General features: G+C 33.5%; 2 protein-coding genes and 2 non-coding genes across 4 annotated transcripts; 3 read left to right on the top strand and 1 right to left on the bottom strand.

Moving 5' to 3' along the window:
• Positions 1-1,059: 1,059 nt before the first annotated feature.
• LOC114394353 lies at positions 1,060-1,255 on the top strand. The gene has a single exon (XR_003662753.1). It is a non-coding gene; the product is annotated as a U2 spliceosomal RNA (small nuclear RNA).
• Positions 1,256-2,148: 893 nt separating this feature from the next.
• On the top strand, positions 2,149-2,309 carry LOC114394330. The gene has a single exon (XR_003662731.1). It is a non-coding gene; the product is annotated as a U1 spliceosomal RNA (small nuclear RNA).
• A 1,133-nt stretch (positions 2,310-3,442) lies between these two features.
• Positions 3,443-6,554, bottom strand: LOC114392134 (pyruvate dehydrogenase (acetyl-transferring) kinase, mitochondrial-like). The gene is made up of 6 exons (XM_028353174.1): positions 6,075-6,554; positions 5,250-5,490; positions 4,929-5,109; positions 4,663-4,810; positions 4,114-4,336; positions 3,443-3,678 (listed from the first exon to the last, which is right to left on the bottom strand). Exons 1-6 carry the CDS (start codon positions 6,324-6,326, stop codon positions 3,620-3,622), a joined length of 1,104 nt encoding a protein of 367 aa, XP_028208975.1. The 5' UTR covers positions 6,327-6,554; the 3' UTR covers positions 3,443-3,619.
• A 2,811-nt stretch (positions 6,555-9,365) lies between these two features.
• LOC114394217 (novel plant SNARE 13-like) lies at positions 9,366-13,704 on the top strand. Its single transcript, XM_028355877.1, has 10 exons — positions 9,366-9,754; positions 10,461-10,553; positions 11,032-11,125; positions 11,456-11,493; positions 11,769-11,866; positions 12,263-12,342; positions 12,410-12,466; positions 12,556-12,648; positions 12,732-12,806; positions 13,164-13,704. The coding sequence occupies exons 1-10, from the start codon at positions 9,678-9,680 to the stop codon at positions 13,266-13,268; spliced, it is 810 nt and encodes a 269-aa protein (XP_028211678.1). The 5' UTR covers positions 9,366-9,677; the 3' UTR covers positions 13,269-13,704.
• Positions 13,705-14,584: the final 880 nt, after the last annotated feature.

The raw sequence follows: 14,584 nt of genomic DNA, 5'->3' as shown, positions 1-14,584 counted from the left end.
GACCCTTCGCGTCACCAAGAATCTGAGGGTCTGTAAAGATTGTCACCAAGCAAGTAAAATGATCTCCAAGGTTTATGATTATGATATAATAATAAGAGATAGGAGCCGTTTCCACTATTTTAGTAATGGAGAGTGTTCTTGTAAAGACTATTGGTAACTACAATTGTGATCAGTTACCATTTTTTATTCTTTTTTTGTTAAAATGTATAAATCCTATATATCTAATGTGAATCCAAAAGCAGCATGCTTAACATATATCTATGTATCTAATCATCAAATTAAGCTAAAATGTTTGGATTTCTAACAAATAAAACTGTTATGCTGGATCGTATGTTCCCCATATCAGTAGTAGCAACCAGGTTCCTTGGTTGGTTCTTGTTTCTTCAAAGTCAACTCCTAGGTTGAGTAGGTTCGGTCTAAAGCGTGTCTCTTTAATGTTCAGCTATATAGAGAACTAAAGGAGGATGAAGAGTGCGCAGTGTGCTCCCAAGCAGTAATCTCACAATTAATCAGATATATGTTGGATTTAGCTTGAATCCATAGTAGTTTTTGGAACGTGGGAGTGTGAATAACTCATGATCGTCTCTTATAACCCGCATTCTTCAATTACGCAGGCTATTGTACCAAATTTTTAGTGCACCATTAGGTTGCGGAATATTGATTAAGAAAGAACTCTTGAACGGATTTTAGAGGTGGCCAGAAATGGTGAGTAGATTTCAATTGAAGAGGGTCCATGAACTATTGTCCCTCTTCTACACAGCAATAACATTCAGCCTCAATTGCTCAGAATTGTTGTCCTTTTCGTCAATATTAAAAGTGTTACGCAACAAGAAACCTGAATGGAGAGATAGATTCTGTGGTTAATATTATTACTCGTGTGTTAACTGGGTCATGAATCCGCGATCCAACGTTAGCACAAGAACAAAATCTGAATAGAAGAGAAAAGGCGATTTGGTGGATATAGCAGAAGAACTAGTGAGAAAGTCCCACATTGCTGAGAAGAGAAAACAATAACATGATGTTTTATTATAAAACGCAACTCTGGAGTGTGAACAACTCATACCTTTCTCGGCCTTTTGGCTAAGATCAAGTGTAGTATCTGTTCTTATCAGTTTAATATCTGATATGTGGACCATTGGTCCACACGATATTAAATTACTTTTTTAAAGGGGAGAGACCAACACAGTAGCTTGCTATTGGGTCTCTCGCGTGTCGTCCATGCGTTGCACTATAGCTTGGGCTTGGCACACCCTATTGGGAGTTAAAAAATTTAGTTAGTCCTGGGTATCCGACACTAATGTGAACCTGTTATTTTTATACCTTGTCCAGACAAAAGACAGCGGAACAACCTAATTTTCTCAGTTTAATTTTTGACTTCCAGAAGAGAAATTAAACAGAGTTAAGGTAGGTAATATATATTTATATACATATATATATGTAAGTTTATTCTCGCGTGTGGGTTCATGGAAAATGGAAGAATTGCTATTAGTATGTGGAGCACTCCTGAGTAGCGATGAAGAGTTCATGAATACGGTTAGAATAACATGATATAGAATTAGCAGCTATTGATCAGTCGAGAAAGTAATGTATTATCAGTGGCGTTAACTTCATAATGAAGGTGAGTTTTGCCTGATGTTTTGATTCTTTTCTTTTTAAAGTTAAGGAAAAGTAGATAGTTTGTTACTTTTGAGACCGATATACGTGTCTATGCATGTAACAACAAAATTGGAACTACTCAAGCAAGGGATTAAACGTGTGCAGCTACTCATTAAATAGAATAAGGGAGCATATAAAGAAACATCCCCCAGCATTTTGTAGAGGTGGGATTCAGACTGACTTTGGTTGTATTTTAATCTGGGGATGTGTATAATTGTTAGTCACAGTTTCTCTCGTTGGTATATGCACATCCATTGATGCTGTTTATCCTATTTTCTTTGGTTTGTCTTGAGTTTATTTGCAGTATATAGTAACGGAGCACTGATTCTGGGAGGCAAATCCTTCCTCCGTTAGATGTAGTTCCACTTAATTAGACCAATTTCACTGTAGCCTTTTTGAAGTACTCTGCTGAAATAAATCCCACATCGAAAACAATTGTCAGAGTAGCAGTAAGGATAACCTATAAAAACGAGATGTGTAACACGTTATAACATACTTACCTGGACGGGGTCAATGGATGATCAAGAAGGTCCATGGCCTAGGGAAGTGACCTCCATTGCACTTAGGAGGGGTGCTTTCCTAAGGTCTGCCCAAGTGGCAGAGCCTACGTCATAATTTGTGGTAGTGGGGGCCTGCGTTCGCGCGGCCCCTTTAATGTATAGTTTAAATTAGTATTTACGTTCACGTGATTCTGTTTTGTTTTCTTGTACTCTTCTAATTGCTCTAGAAGACGCCCATTACTCCTTAAACAAAAAAATACGGTGGTTAAGCTAGTATGAAAGTGTTTACACAAGATAAAATAAAAATATTATTATGGAATTTTTTTTTCTCTTTTCTCTGAGTTGTCCTTAATCTTCGATTACCCCTTTCTCTCCTCTAAGCTTTTCTCTCCTGACCATCTCTCTTCTCTAAGCTTCTCTCTCCTTTGGTCTCGAACGGACATGATGCATTCTCTGTTGGAGGATGACGGCGACGACGATGGTGGTGGGAGAATTCCTCACGGATCTCGACCTCAGAAATGGGGTGCATGTCGTGCGGGTGTTTGAGTTTCTTGACGGTGCTGTTTCGGTGGGTGGTGTTGTCGTTTTCCATTGGTGGTGACCTTCCAGATAAAGTTTCCGCCAGAGTTTGTGATGAAGGCGTTGCCGTGGTGGTCGACGATGACATCATTGGCAGCATCGATCTCTTCGGAGGGGAGGGAGGAGAGGAAGAGGCGGCGGCGGGAGCGGAGGTCGTAGGTGACGAGGGCGTTGAACGGAGGGATCCGAGGAGGAAGTGCTGCGGTGGTGGTGTGGGTGGTGTTCTGGTGTAAACAATTCCATCATAGCTTAACCGATCTCTACCGCTTGATTTTCTTATTTTAAACACGGACGAGAGCGATTACTTTTTTTTTTTCCAGCAACTTTCGTTGGGTGCGAAAGTAGTTTCACTTTGGGTGCGAAAGTAGTTTCACTTTCACACCCTAGAATTCGTCGTTTTAAAATTAAAACTCCATGTGTTTGTGTTTAGTTTTCTGGTAACCTTTTATTATGTTTTCTTCGAGTCAAAGATTACAATCAAGGTTTGCTTAATCAGTAAAAATAAAGTTTTGAGAAAAAATAATGTTTTTATGGGCAAAAAGAATAAAGATTGAAAATCTATTGTTTTTTGAAATTCCACGTGAATTTGGAATTCAAATTTTAAATTGTTTTTTGAAATAATTCCTGACTGAAACTCTATTTAATTTCTCTCGTTTTAAAAAAATATTATTAAATAGTAATTACACCCAAAATAGTTAACATGAAAATATCCTTAAAAGTTACACTCTAAGATAAATTCTTTTTACTTTTCTTAATTAGGTTCTCCATGCCTAGCAGGAAATATATTGGTCTATAACAAGTCCCAAATTGTTACAATTAGAAAAAACATTGACAGAAATAGTTCTTATTGCTGGCGTCAGCATAATTTGGTGCTTCTCCGTGATTCAGGGCAAAGGTTCTTGCGAATCCCCCAAACGAGACAAATGGAGATATGCGTCAGTCCCTGCAAATAATGTATCAAAGCTTCAGAATTCTCACAACAAAATAAAGACAAACCAGTTAAGTGCAAATGTAAGGTATAAGATTTCAAACAATTATAAATCCTCTTGTAATATCCACATATTATATTTTCAAATATTGAACACATTTTTTTTATTTAATAAATTGCATAAGGTGCATATTACAAAAGGATATAACGTTACTGGTAGACTTAACAATGTAACAGTTCTAGAAGTAGGACTTTTAGTGGGATATAAACTTTGGGAAAGGTTGACAGCAGTATCACATTCAAATTTTCAAAACCCTATCCATCCATATGTGAAACAAAGAAGAATAATAAAAAGTTGTCATACTCCAATGGCTACAGAAGAATGTTAGAATTTGGAAGAGAAGTCTAAATAACAAATATTATGAACTAATGAAGTAATAGTTTACTCACCATATCCTTCCATAGAGATTACTTGAAGATCACCACCAAAATACCTAGCATACAAGCGGCAAATAGGAAGTCCATAACCATATCCAGCCATAGTTACATTTTCCATTGTTCCAATATCAGAAGGTTCATGTTCAACTGACGATGAGTTTTTGGCTGTACTGTAGAGATATGTAAAAATTCTTGGAAGACCACTCCTTGGTATTCCACCTCCCTCATCTGAGACCTAACATGTCATTTATATAAACAAAAGGCTAAAATTCTCAACAATAAAAAGATAGTTATATAATGTTTATAAAAGTAAATGAAAATTTAAGACATTAAATCTATGCTAATCTGTCATTTTATTGTTTTCATTTAAAAGAGATTGTGAAATTAGATAATTTATTAGAAATGCAAAGTGCAAAATTGTCCTCCCTTTTCCTTCAAAATCTAACTCACAAACCCACCTTAAAAGCTGTGTTCTGAGGCAATTTGCAGAATCAAATAACACTGAGAACAGGGTGGAGATATCCCCAAAAAAGGTTCTGCTTAAAAGTTATAGAAACTTACCTTTATGGTAACATCCTCTATTCCATCTGCTATTATTATTCTAATGGGAGGAGCAACTTCGTCAGAGTCCATAAAACGCTCTTGGACAGCACGCAGCGAGTTCTTAACCAACTCAAATACCATAAGATGCAAGTGAGCTGGAACATACCTTTAGAGAAAACATAGAATAAAAGGAAAAAACAGATAACAGACCATTCCACGCACTAGAAATAAGAAAGGGTTCTATGAAAAACAAAAAGGCAAATGAATTCACAGATTTTACTCACGGAAAAGTAAAATCAGGATCCCCGTAAATGCGAACTTCTGCGGCACTGCCATATTCGCGATAACACATAGAACGTGCATCCTCACTAGCATTCCTTGCCACATTCACAGGAGACATATTTGTATGTATATAACCTACACAATTGGGAGGAGGATTCGGATTGTGCAACTCAACATGCTGCCCTGAATCACATTAAAATGAGAAACACAAACAATAGCTTTAGAATTTCATCCTCCACTATAAATATATGAATACACAAATCTTGGAGCAAGTACATTGATTAGTCTCACAAAAAGCTAGGGAGTGTGTTCTCGGAACTAACCGATGAGCATACGAATTCCAATTCTTGACATGTAAAAGCGATCAAGAAACTCATCAATCTCATCAGGATCCTCAAAAACATTCTTCAATTGCTGAACACCCAAGGCCATTGTAGGTACCACATTGTTGTGTCTCACCTTGATGGCCTTAATCAGTTCGGTGAATTCTTTCTCGTCATTCATATTCTTGATCTCAGGGAAAGATATAATTTCACGGAAAGAATCCAAGTACCAATGTCTAACCTAAAAACATAAAACTTTAGCCCAAAGTTTAATGACCAATAATCATCTGCAAAACCAGAAGTTCATTTTAAAGTTCTTCTTTCTTTACTTTTGCCAAATTTGCCATAAAATGCACAACTGAAACCCACATAAAATTCAATGAAAGCCAAGTCACATAATTTTAGTTTATGAGATATCATTTATAAAGACTTCAAAATATCTCAAACCACGCAATGTTGGACTTTAACCTTTTGAAATACTTAACACAAATATAACAAGAACCTGACATTCTTATATGCCAAGTGTCAACTGCAAAATAGGTTTAACTTGACTGTCCACAAATACAAGACAGATGACAACAATCTGCAGTACACATTATATAAACACTAAACACAAACTCTCTTTAATTTAACCCTTTGGGGTACATAAACACAAACTCTTCATAGCAACTCCAAAAAGTTTGCAAAGTTCTTAAAAATGCTAACAAAACCCAATAAAACAGTAGAATAACTGCAAAACATTAGAAATATCCAAAAAATGCTTTCCTAAAACCAACAGATGACACCAAACATCCTCAATAATCAAGAAAAGGGTAAGAGTGGTACCTTCAAGACAGGAGGCATGTGAGACAAGCCATGAGGGAGAGAGTGAAGCTCAATGGCTCTCCTTGCAATTCTAATGGGAAGCTCTTTGTGAAGGAACTGTGCAGAAATGAGCAAATTCTTCTGAGTGGGGTTGGAACCAAACTCCATCATGTATCTCAGGCTGACCCCTGTCTGCTTCAAACAACCCCATATCTTTACCTCTTTCATGAAACTCTTACACATTAGCAACGTTTTCTCAATGTTAACCTCCATGCCTTGTTTCTGAATTCAGCAACACACAAATCAACAACATATAATAAATGAAACCGGGAGCTAGGAAGTGACATAGATGAAAACGACAACGACAGTGTCCCAAGAAGTGTGGAGAGAGATAGGGACAGAAGTGGACAAGTGGGGTGGGGAAAGAAAGATGGGTTTGAGAAAAACAAGGCTTTGATTTGATGACTAAGTTTCAGTTTTTGTCTGGCGTTTTGCCGTACTCTGCGCTTTCGGATCAATTGCAGAGGAGAGGTTAATAAAGGATTCAGAGGTTCTGCTGTTGACACGTGGAGAGACTGTGTCAGCTCCTCACACGTGTATGTTAAGTTAATTACGTGTGCTTACATCTCACTCTTTTATTAGTCTAAATAAATAAATTAGTATGAGTTCCATTAGCTTGAAAATAAGATTCATTCAACAGAAAATAAGGCACTTATTTAGTATACTATCACATGAATTTCTCTCAAAGAAAATTTATTATCAGTATTTTCTTTTTGTTTTTGTTGAGGAATAAAAGTAACACATTTTTTTTTTGAATAAACTTTCTCTTATTAGTTTTAATAGTTTGAAAATAGAACTCACTAAATAGATAGTGGAACACATATTTAATAAGTTTTTAATCCTATAAATATGTTTTAGTAATATATTTTTTAACTCACTTTTAATATTTTTTTTTGTACTGCAAAAGGTTTATATCATTTCACTAATAATCAAAAGATTGATGCAATCTGGTAAAAAATTAAGAGAATGTGGATTAGTTTAAAATCTAGATGGTCTTATTAAGTTATCAGTGACTAGATTAGCTTGACTATGCACCAAACTCAATAATATAAGTTGTTTATCAAAGTAAGTTTATCCTTATAAGCCCGAACGAAGACTGCAATAGAGATGTTTGTAATCTGTATATATTCAAATATAACATTATGAAGCCCCAGCCCCAGGTGATTCCATAAATATTATAATAGCCTGATTTCCGTCCTTGCTGAAATTTCAGAGGAGCTTATCATCATATGAATTGGCATCAAATTTATCTGTTTTTAGTTTCTATGAATTCGACTAAATTTTTAATTTGTTTTCCAAAAAAAAATTACGTTGTTTTTGGCTATTTTAAGTTTTATTTTATTTTTAAAATAATTTCTATAATTACTTATCAACGTATCCATTTATATAAATATTACAAAAAATGAACTATACGCAATGACTTTTCCTTTAATCATCGAACTATTCCATCTTCATTTTTTCTTAATATTCTTTTAACTAAGTAGTGTGTAGAATTGACAAGTGAAAGAACGTCAAAAACCAGTATCATTTTTTTTTTTTTTTGTAAATAAGAAAAGAACTAAGTTCTCACTTACAAATATTCCTAACCAAGGATCCATTTAATTTATTATCAAAATTAGTACCACACACCATTTAATTAATATGTTTTAATATAAAAATCATTATTAAACTTGATTAAGACTTACCATCTAATTACATTAATAGTCTAAAAGGGGAAATCTCCTGAAAGAGTTGTAGGCTTGTAGGTAAAGAAAATAATTGGATTCTTTCTCGTTAATTTTGCCCAATCCCACGTTGAACACCACTAAGAATATCCTTTCTCCTTTTTCAGTTAATTGCTTGGAGGCGAACTCTATAAGCAATTAACTGAAATGAAGTATTTGAAGAAGCTTTAAGATGGGTGATGATTATGGTCTTAGAAGTTTGAGTTAAAAGTGAAAGTGAAACCTTAGCTAAAAATACTTGCTTTTGCTTGATGATGGGCAGAGCAGAAGACAAAGATTAAGGTGGTGAGACCCACAAACAGCGCATTCCACTTCATTTCTCTGCCTTTTAGTTTCTCAATTATTTGTTGCAACTGCCTCACGACTTCAGTTCATAACAAGCAAATTACATTTCATTTCCTTTGAATAACACACCAACCTCAACCATCACCATCTCCTTCTTTATTATCCTTTAAAATTGGACTCAACCCACTTTTATAACTTCATGTTGTTCGTTTGATTTTAATAACTTGTAAATTTTTAAATCTACGTACCCGTTTATTTTAATTTAAACCAATGTATGTAAAATAAAATAATCTACACTATATACTTTTATTGGAATTTATATTTATATTAGAAGGTGGTATAATAATCAATTTTCTATTTTTAAGAAAACAGATCCAATATCTAACATGCATTCATTATGAACCATGATCCTAGGGATTAATGCAAAGTAAATTGATAAGAATAAATTAATGAAACTTTGAGGGACTTTTATTGGAAAGTTGGGCTGAACTTTTGCATAAACATTTTCAAAAGAAAAATAAAATAAAGTGAGTTTGTTCGTAATCTAAAATTAATTTAGGTATAAATTATTTTGTAGAAATTTATATTAATTTCTCTAAAAGATTATTTTTAACTTATGTATAAGTTAATTTTAGCTTATAAAAAATATTTTACTTTTATTCTTATTTTATTTTTCCTAAAGTGATTTTTTTTAGAGTTTATTTTTTTATATAGTTTGATCCCTAGTATGGAAATTTTAGATACTATCATACTAAGGGTATGCTTGGTGCCTAGGATAGAATTAGATAAAATAGGATAATTATCATATTATGTTTGTTATAATTATGATTAATTGTTAGTATGAAATAAATTATGTTAAAAAAATATTTATTATATATATTTACACAAAGATTAATCATAACTTTTAATAAGGATTATTTTGTATAATTACCAGTAAGATATAAATTTAGGACTAAATTAATCATTTACTTGTAAATATTGTATTAACATTCTTTCAAAGTTGAGAATTAGTCTCTTTTTTTTTTCTTCTTTTTAACTAAAATGCGACTGCTTTTTTGTTCTACAATTTTGTTAAAAAAAAAAAACAAACGAATGGCGACAAAACTCTCGCGCGTTGTGCCAAGCTGTCATCCATGCTATTTTATTTGAATTTAATTTATAATTTATCGCTCAAAAAACAAAAACAATGAAATTAAAAGAAAAGAGAAAACGGAATGGATTAATCTCATAATAAAACATTGTCTGACAACGGTTCTCTTTCCTAATTCCTTTGTTTGTTCCATCATTGTATTGTACAGCACAGCCCCAACTTCTTCCTTGTGTTCTGTTCTGTTCTGTTCTCTCTTTCTCTTTCTCTTCTTTTTTTCCACGCGATTCTTTCAATTTTCAATTTTGATTCAATCACATTCTTCTTTTACATTCTCGATTCCTTCCTTCCTTACTTAAAAATTCTTATATTATGCATCATTTCTCACCAACCACCTAGGGTTTCTCTCCGACGTTAGGTTTTTTTTTCTCGCCGGGATTTTGGGGGCAGACTTAATCTCCGGCAGCTATGGCCTCCAACTTGCAGATGAGTCCTCAGGTGGAGCAGATCCACGGTGAAATCCGCGACAACTTTCGAGCCCTCGCGTAAGCCCCCTCTCTTAATTCCATCTTATTATGATTATGATGCTGTCTTTCATCCTACTCCTTTTGATTTTGATTTGTAAAAATATTGTTAGTGCTAGAGATTGTGATTTGTGATTTTATGATTGTTGACATTGGGTGATTAGCCTCTCTAATGTAATTTAGCTTGGTGTTGTTTGGCCTTTAGGTTTTGTGATATTTGAACTTTTCTATACAAGGGACTTGTTTTTATTGTGCAGAAGAGGTTTTCATCTGGACTTTAAGGGGTAGTGAGACTCTAGGAAAATTGCTTTTTTTATTTACCACTACACATATTTTGGATGGTCAGAGTGATTTATTTCTCATCTCTTGAAACTGTGAACTTTACTGTCTCGGACGAGCTAGGTTGTCCTCGTTCACTCAATGATGGTTGTTACGTTATCCTTCCTTTGTTTATCTTTATACAAGTGAATTTTGGTTTACTTGTATTTTTCTTCTGCTTTAGTCTTGTAATAATGTATCTTTAACTGGTGCTACATTCACAGTTAACACGTATCAGTTCATGGAGGAGGGAATGAAAGAAGCGGGGATTACTAGTTTTTTTTTTTTTTTTTTTTGTAAATAGATCCCATTGTTTAAGCAGTTGGAGATATGTGTTATAACGTGGTTGTTTTCTGTAATGTTTTGCTTAGCTTATTTATTGTTGACAAGGTTCACCTTTTGTATCCAGAAATGGCTTCCAGAAGCTGGATAAGATTAAAGATGCCAATAGACAAAGTAATCAGCTGGAAGAACTCACGGACAAGATGAGGGAGTGCAAAAGGTAAGTTATGCGCATTTCGGTAATTTTAATCTTGGTATGACTTAGTGGAAACTGTAGCTCTCTAAATGAGATTAAAAAAAAAATTGTGAACGAGAAGGAAAGTGAAGATTCTATTCAAAATATCACCTTTTATTTTCCTTATTAAATATCATAAACAAGAGTTCTGTAATGGATTTTACATCTCCTGCCAATTTTCCTGGATTTTAAAATGATGATATCATGATAACATGGGAAACATGGAACCCTGTTCTATTTTTTGAGTATTTTATGAAAAAGAAATGGATAGTTATATTGTTGTTTATCATACTGCCTATGTGCTTTCCAATCCTCTTATTTGACAGGTAGAATTAATTAGCCCCATTTCAATACACCATATTGCTGAAAGAAGTGAAATTTCTTGTGATTTTGGCATATTTTGTAATTTACTTTTGGAATATGTTACTTGCATTCTTAGAATATGAAATGTTAATGGTTTCAGGTTGATAAAGGAGTATGATCGTGAGATTAAAGATGAAGAGGGAAGAAATCCCCCAGAAGTGAATAAGCAGCTCAATGATGAAAAGCAATCAATGGTCAGTACCCAGAATGCTTCTTTTATATTTTTTCCTTGCTCATGTTGAAAATCTTGTATCTAACTTTTCAAAGTTTGAAAGGGGCACAAGATCATATATGTTATGAATTGACATTCTGGCTTATTCTGTTTGACATATAAGACTTTATAGATAGTTTGCAAGCAATGCCAATTACTTTGTGGGTATTGTCAAGACATCAACTGAAGTGATTTCCAGATGGTCAGAAAATAGTTTGAGCCTCTGAGGATTGTCCACTTGTTTGTTATACATTGCATGCCCATGTAAACACAGCCAACTCTTTATGTTTGCTAACTTACATTCTTCTTGCAGATCAAGGAGCTAAACTCATATGTGGCATTGAGAAAAACGTAGGTTCATATTTCTTCCATTTCTGCCTTTGACACAATTGCTTCTTTTGAAGGTTATGGAACAAATCAGATTGCCAATACCGGTTTTCTTTACAGTCATATTCTATTTTCTAAATCATTAATTCATGATAAATGTTACTGCAAGTGTTAGTGGATCCAATAAAGTAAAATTTAGTTTCCTTTTTTGTAGATTTCCACTGCTAAATAATTTTTTCCCCTTTGGGTCTTGGTCTATTTGAAAGGAGGATTTATACAATCACTTCAATGATTAACAGGTACATGAATACCATTGGAAATAAAAAACTTGAACTTTTTGACAATGGAGCAGGAGCAAGTGTATCTACAGCTGAAGAAAATGTTCAACTGGCATCAGGTAAGATGTTCATTGGAATTTGTAACTGGTGCAATGAGGTGATGTCAGAACTGACATATTAATTGAAATTGATTTCACTGTATATTTGTGCTTCTGTTGTAACCAGTCCTCCATATAGAATTTGTGCATTGTGTTTGAGTGCTATTTTTTTTTTGCAATGGAAAACTTCAGACTTTCATCTTTGTTTGTGCATCCTTCTTGGGGTTGGGGTGCATTTGGTTTAACAGCTTTTCATTTAATAAACAGCTTAATTAAATTTTTTGACAAATTAACTAATCTAACCATTTTTATTGGTCTTGAGGAATTAGGTAATTGTTTCTTATATATAGGAACAAAGGTAGTACTAGTAAATGGCATATTTATCTTAGCAATAATGTCATTTTGCTTCTATTATAGAAATGTCAAATCAAGAACTTATCAATGCTGGGACGAAGACAATGGATGAAACTGATCAGGCTATTGAGAGATCTAAGCAGGTGAGTCACTTCATACTTACACCTCCATTGCCCCTGGACCTTTGTTCTTACTCCTGCCAAAATGTAGGTTGTACATCAAACAATTGAAGTTGGCACCCAAACTGCTGCTACCTTGAAAGGCCAAGTAAGTCTGATTTGCATTGAGTATGCTATATGAAGGGAAGAGTGAATGATAACAAATTTGACCTCTATTTCTGTTTATAAATTATGCAGACTGAACAAATGGGTCGTATTGTTAATGAGCTTGATTCAATTCAGTTCTCAATTAAGAAGGCCTCCCAACTTGTTAAGGAGATTGGTAGACAGGTTGCTTCATTTTCATTGCTTCCATGCATTATTTACTTTCCTCAAACCTGTCATGGAACTGAATTGTCTTTCCATGTTATCAGGTAGCTACTGACAAGTGCATCATGCTTTTTCTGTTCCTTATTGTCTGTGGTGTAATTGCCATTATTGTCGTGAAGGTATGGTGTTCATTTCATCCATTACTTTGATGAATTTGTTGTGGATATTTTTCCTCTCAAATAGACAATTACTGTTACAATTTTTGAAAATTAAACTAAGATGCTCCAATAATTTATTTGAAAGAATCTTTTTTACTGGAAATATTTAAAATAACTTAATTTGGTAAATCATTATACTTATACAACACTGAAGTGGTGAGAACTTATATTGTATGATGATCCACTCTAGTGAATGCCTATTGAAATGCTTATGTTCAATATCTTGTCTACAGATTTTCCGTTGTGCATTATTATATATTTCATATGTGTACAATGCCGACACTATGCTTCTGATTTAACTCGCAATATCTTTTGTAGATTGTGCATCCCAACAACAAAGATATTAGGGATATACCAGGATTGGCACCTCCAGTTCCCACCAGGAGGCTTTTGTATGCAAGGAGTGGAGATCATTTTGATTAATTCTTATATTTGAACAAGAGTGAACTTCATCCTAGTCCTACCAACTTGATTATTGTTCTCATTAATGGGAAAGTTAGAGGATTGCTGTCTGGAGGCATTATTTTGGTCTCATCGGTTAATGAAATATATATATACACACACACTTGCATACCCTGTTTGTGATTTTATGTAAATCACACGAAAGCCTTCTGCTTTTTCTTGAGTGCCATGTTTCTTTATGTAACATTCCAAAAGTGTAGGACTAGAGAGAAAGCAATACTGTGAAATTCGTTCTGTATATGTCTAATTCAAAGGAGATTTATCCCTCCCCCCTCTTCATTGTTATTAAATTTTTTTTATTTATTTCTGTACACATTCCAAACTGTCTGCTGGATTGGTTTTGTAAAATTACATTCAGAGTTGGCTTGCAGCTGTTCATATTTAGCTTCTTTACTTAGACCTTCAAGCCTTATAATGTGTTTCATTTAACTTATTTTTAGAGAAAAAAATGTTTTTTCAGTTTATTTAGAGAATTTGTAAAAAAAAACTTTCCTGAAATAAGTATTGTGATGGGTTGTTTGTCGTTGCTATTTGCTAGTCCTACTCTTTCATGGATTGTCACTTGTCAGGAATAAATCATGCAGACCCCAGAGTATAACTAACTACTAAGCCCAATGGCTGTAAATTAACATTTAACTCAATTAAAAAAAAACATTTTAATTGGAGTTATAAAATATAACAAATGTGATTACATGATTGATGTGCAAATGCATGTAGGCAAGTATGCGACAGAATGGGTGCTACAATTTTTTTTTGGCAAATAATTTGCCAGGCAAAAAGCCAAACCATTAGTAAGAACCTATCCATGACTTATGTTTCTTATTAACCATTAGATTCAAAATTGGCATCTCTAGTTTGACTTTTTTAAGAGCTCTAGTTTGACTTAGGTTATGTTCATGAAAATTGATAACTGAAATTACAAATTTAGTTTATTAAATTATAAGTATTTAATAAAATTAACTATTGAAATAACTGAAAATAATAAAATTATGATTTATTTTAAAAAAGATAAGTAAGAAATTTGACAAGTATATTAAGGATAAAAATGAAAGAAAATATAAAAACTAAAAGTTAAATATTAGTGTTTTAAAAAATGATACTTCAACTAACGTTTAAAAAACGTTAAAAACTAATAAAAAATTACTAAAAATACTTATTTAGCAAATAGTTGAATAAGCTTTTAAGCTAATAAAAAAAATTAAAAACTAAGTTAAATGTCTTAATAAATATAGTCTTATAAATGAGTGGGTTTAAAATTTACATATGATGCAAACTGC

This window comes from Glycine soja, chromosome 17 (genome assembly GCF_004193775.1).
Source record: "Glycine soja cultivar W05 chromosome 17, ASM419377v2, whole genome shotgun sequence".
Lineage (NCBI taxonomy): Eukaryota > Viridiplantae > Streptophyta > Magnoliopsida > Fabales > Fabaceae > Glycine > Glycine soja.
This window is presented reverse-complemented; position numbering and strand designations above follow the sequence as displayed.

What these genes read in the sequence shown, in the direction of transcription:
- LOC114394217 (XM_028355877.1), top strand. Translation starts at nt 9,678, where the DNA reads ATGGCCTCCAACTTGCAGATGAGTCCTCAGGTGGAGCAGATCCACGGT. An exon ending in GACAACTTTCGAGCCCTCGC is followed by an intron (nt 9,755 to 10,460) that starts GTAAGCCCCCTC and finishes TTTTGTATCCAG; the next exon opens with AAATGGCTTCCAGAAGCTGG. An exon ending in CTGCTACCTTGAAAGGCCAA is followed by an intron (nt 12,467 to 12,555) that starts GTAAGTCTGATT and finishes TAAATTATGCAG; the next exon opens with ACTGAACAAATGGGTCGTAT.
- LOC114392134 (XM_028353174.1), bottom strand. Translation starts at nt 6,326, where the DNA reads ATGGAGGTTAACATTGAGAAAACGTTGCTAATGTGTAAGAGTTTCATG. An exon ending in GATCCTGATTTTACTTTTCC is followed by an intron (nt 4,811 to 4,928) that starts GTGAGTAAAATC and finishes TTTTCTCTAAAG; the next exon opens with GTATGTTCCAGCTCACTTGC. An exon ending in AATCTCTATGGAAGGATATG is followed by an intron (nt 3,679 to 4,113) that starts GTGAGTAAACTA and finishes CATTATTTGCAG; the next exon opens with GGACTGACGCATATCTCCAT.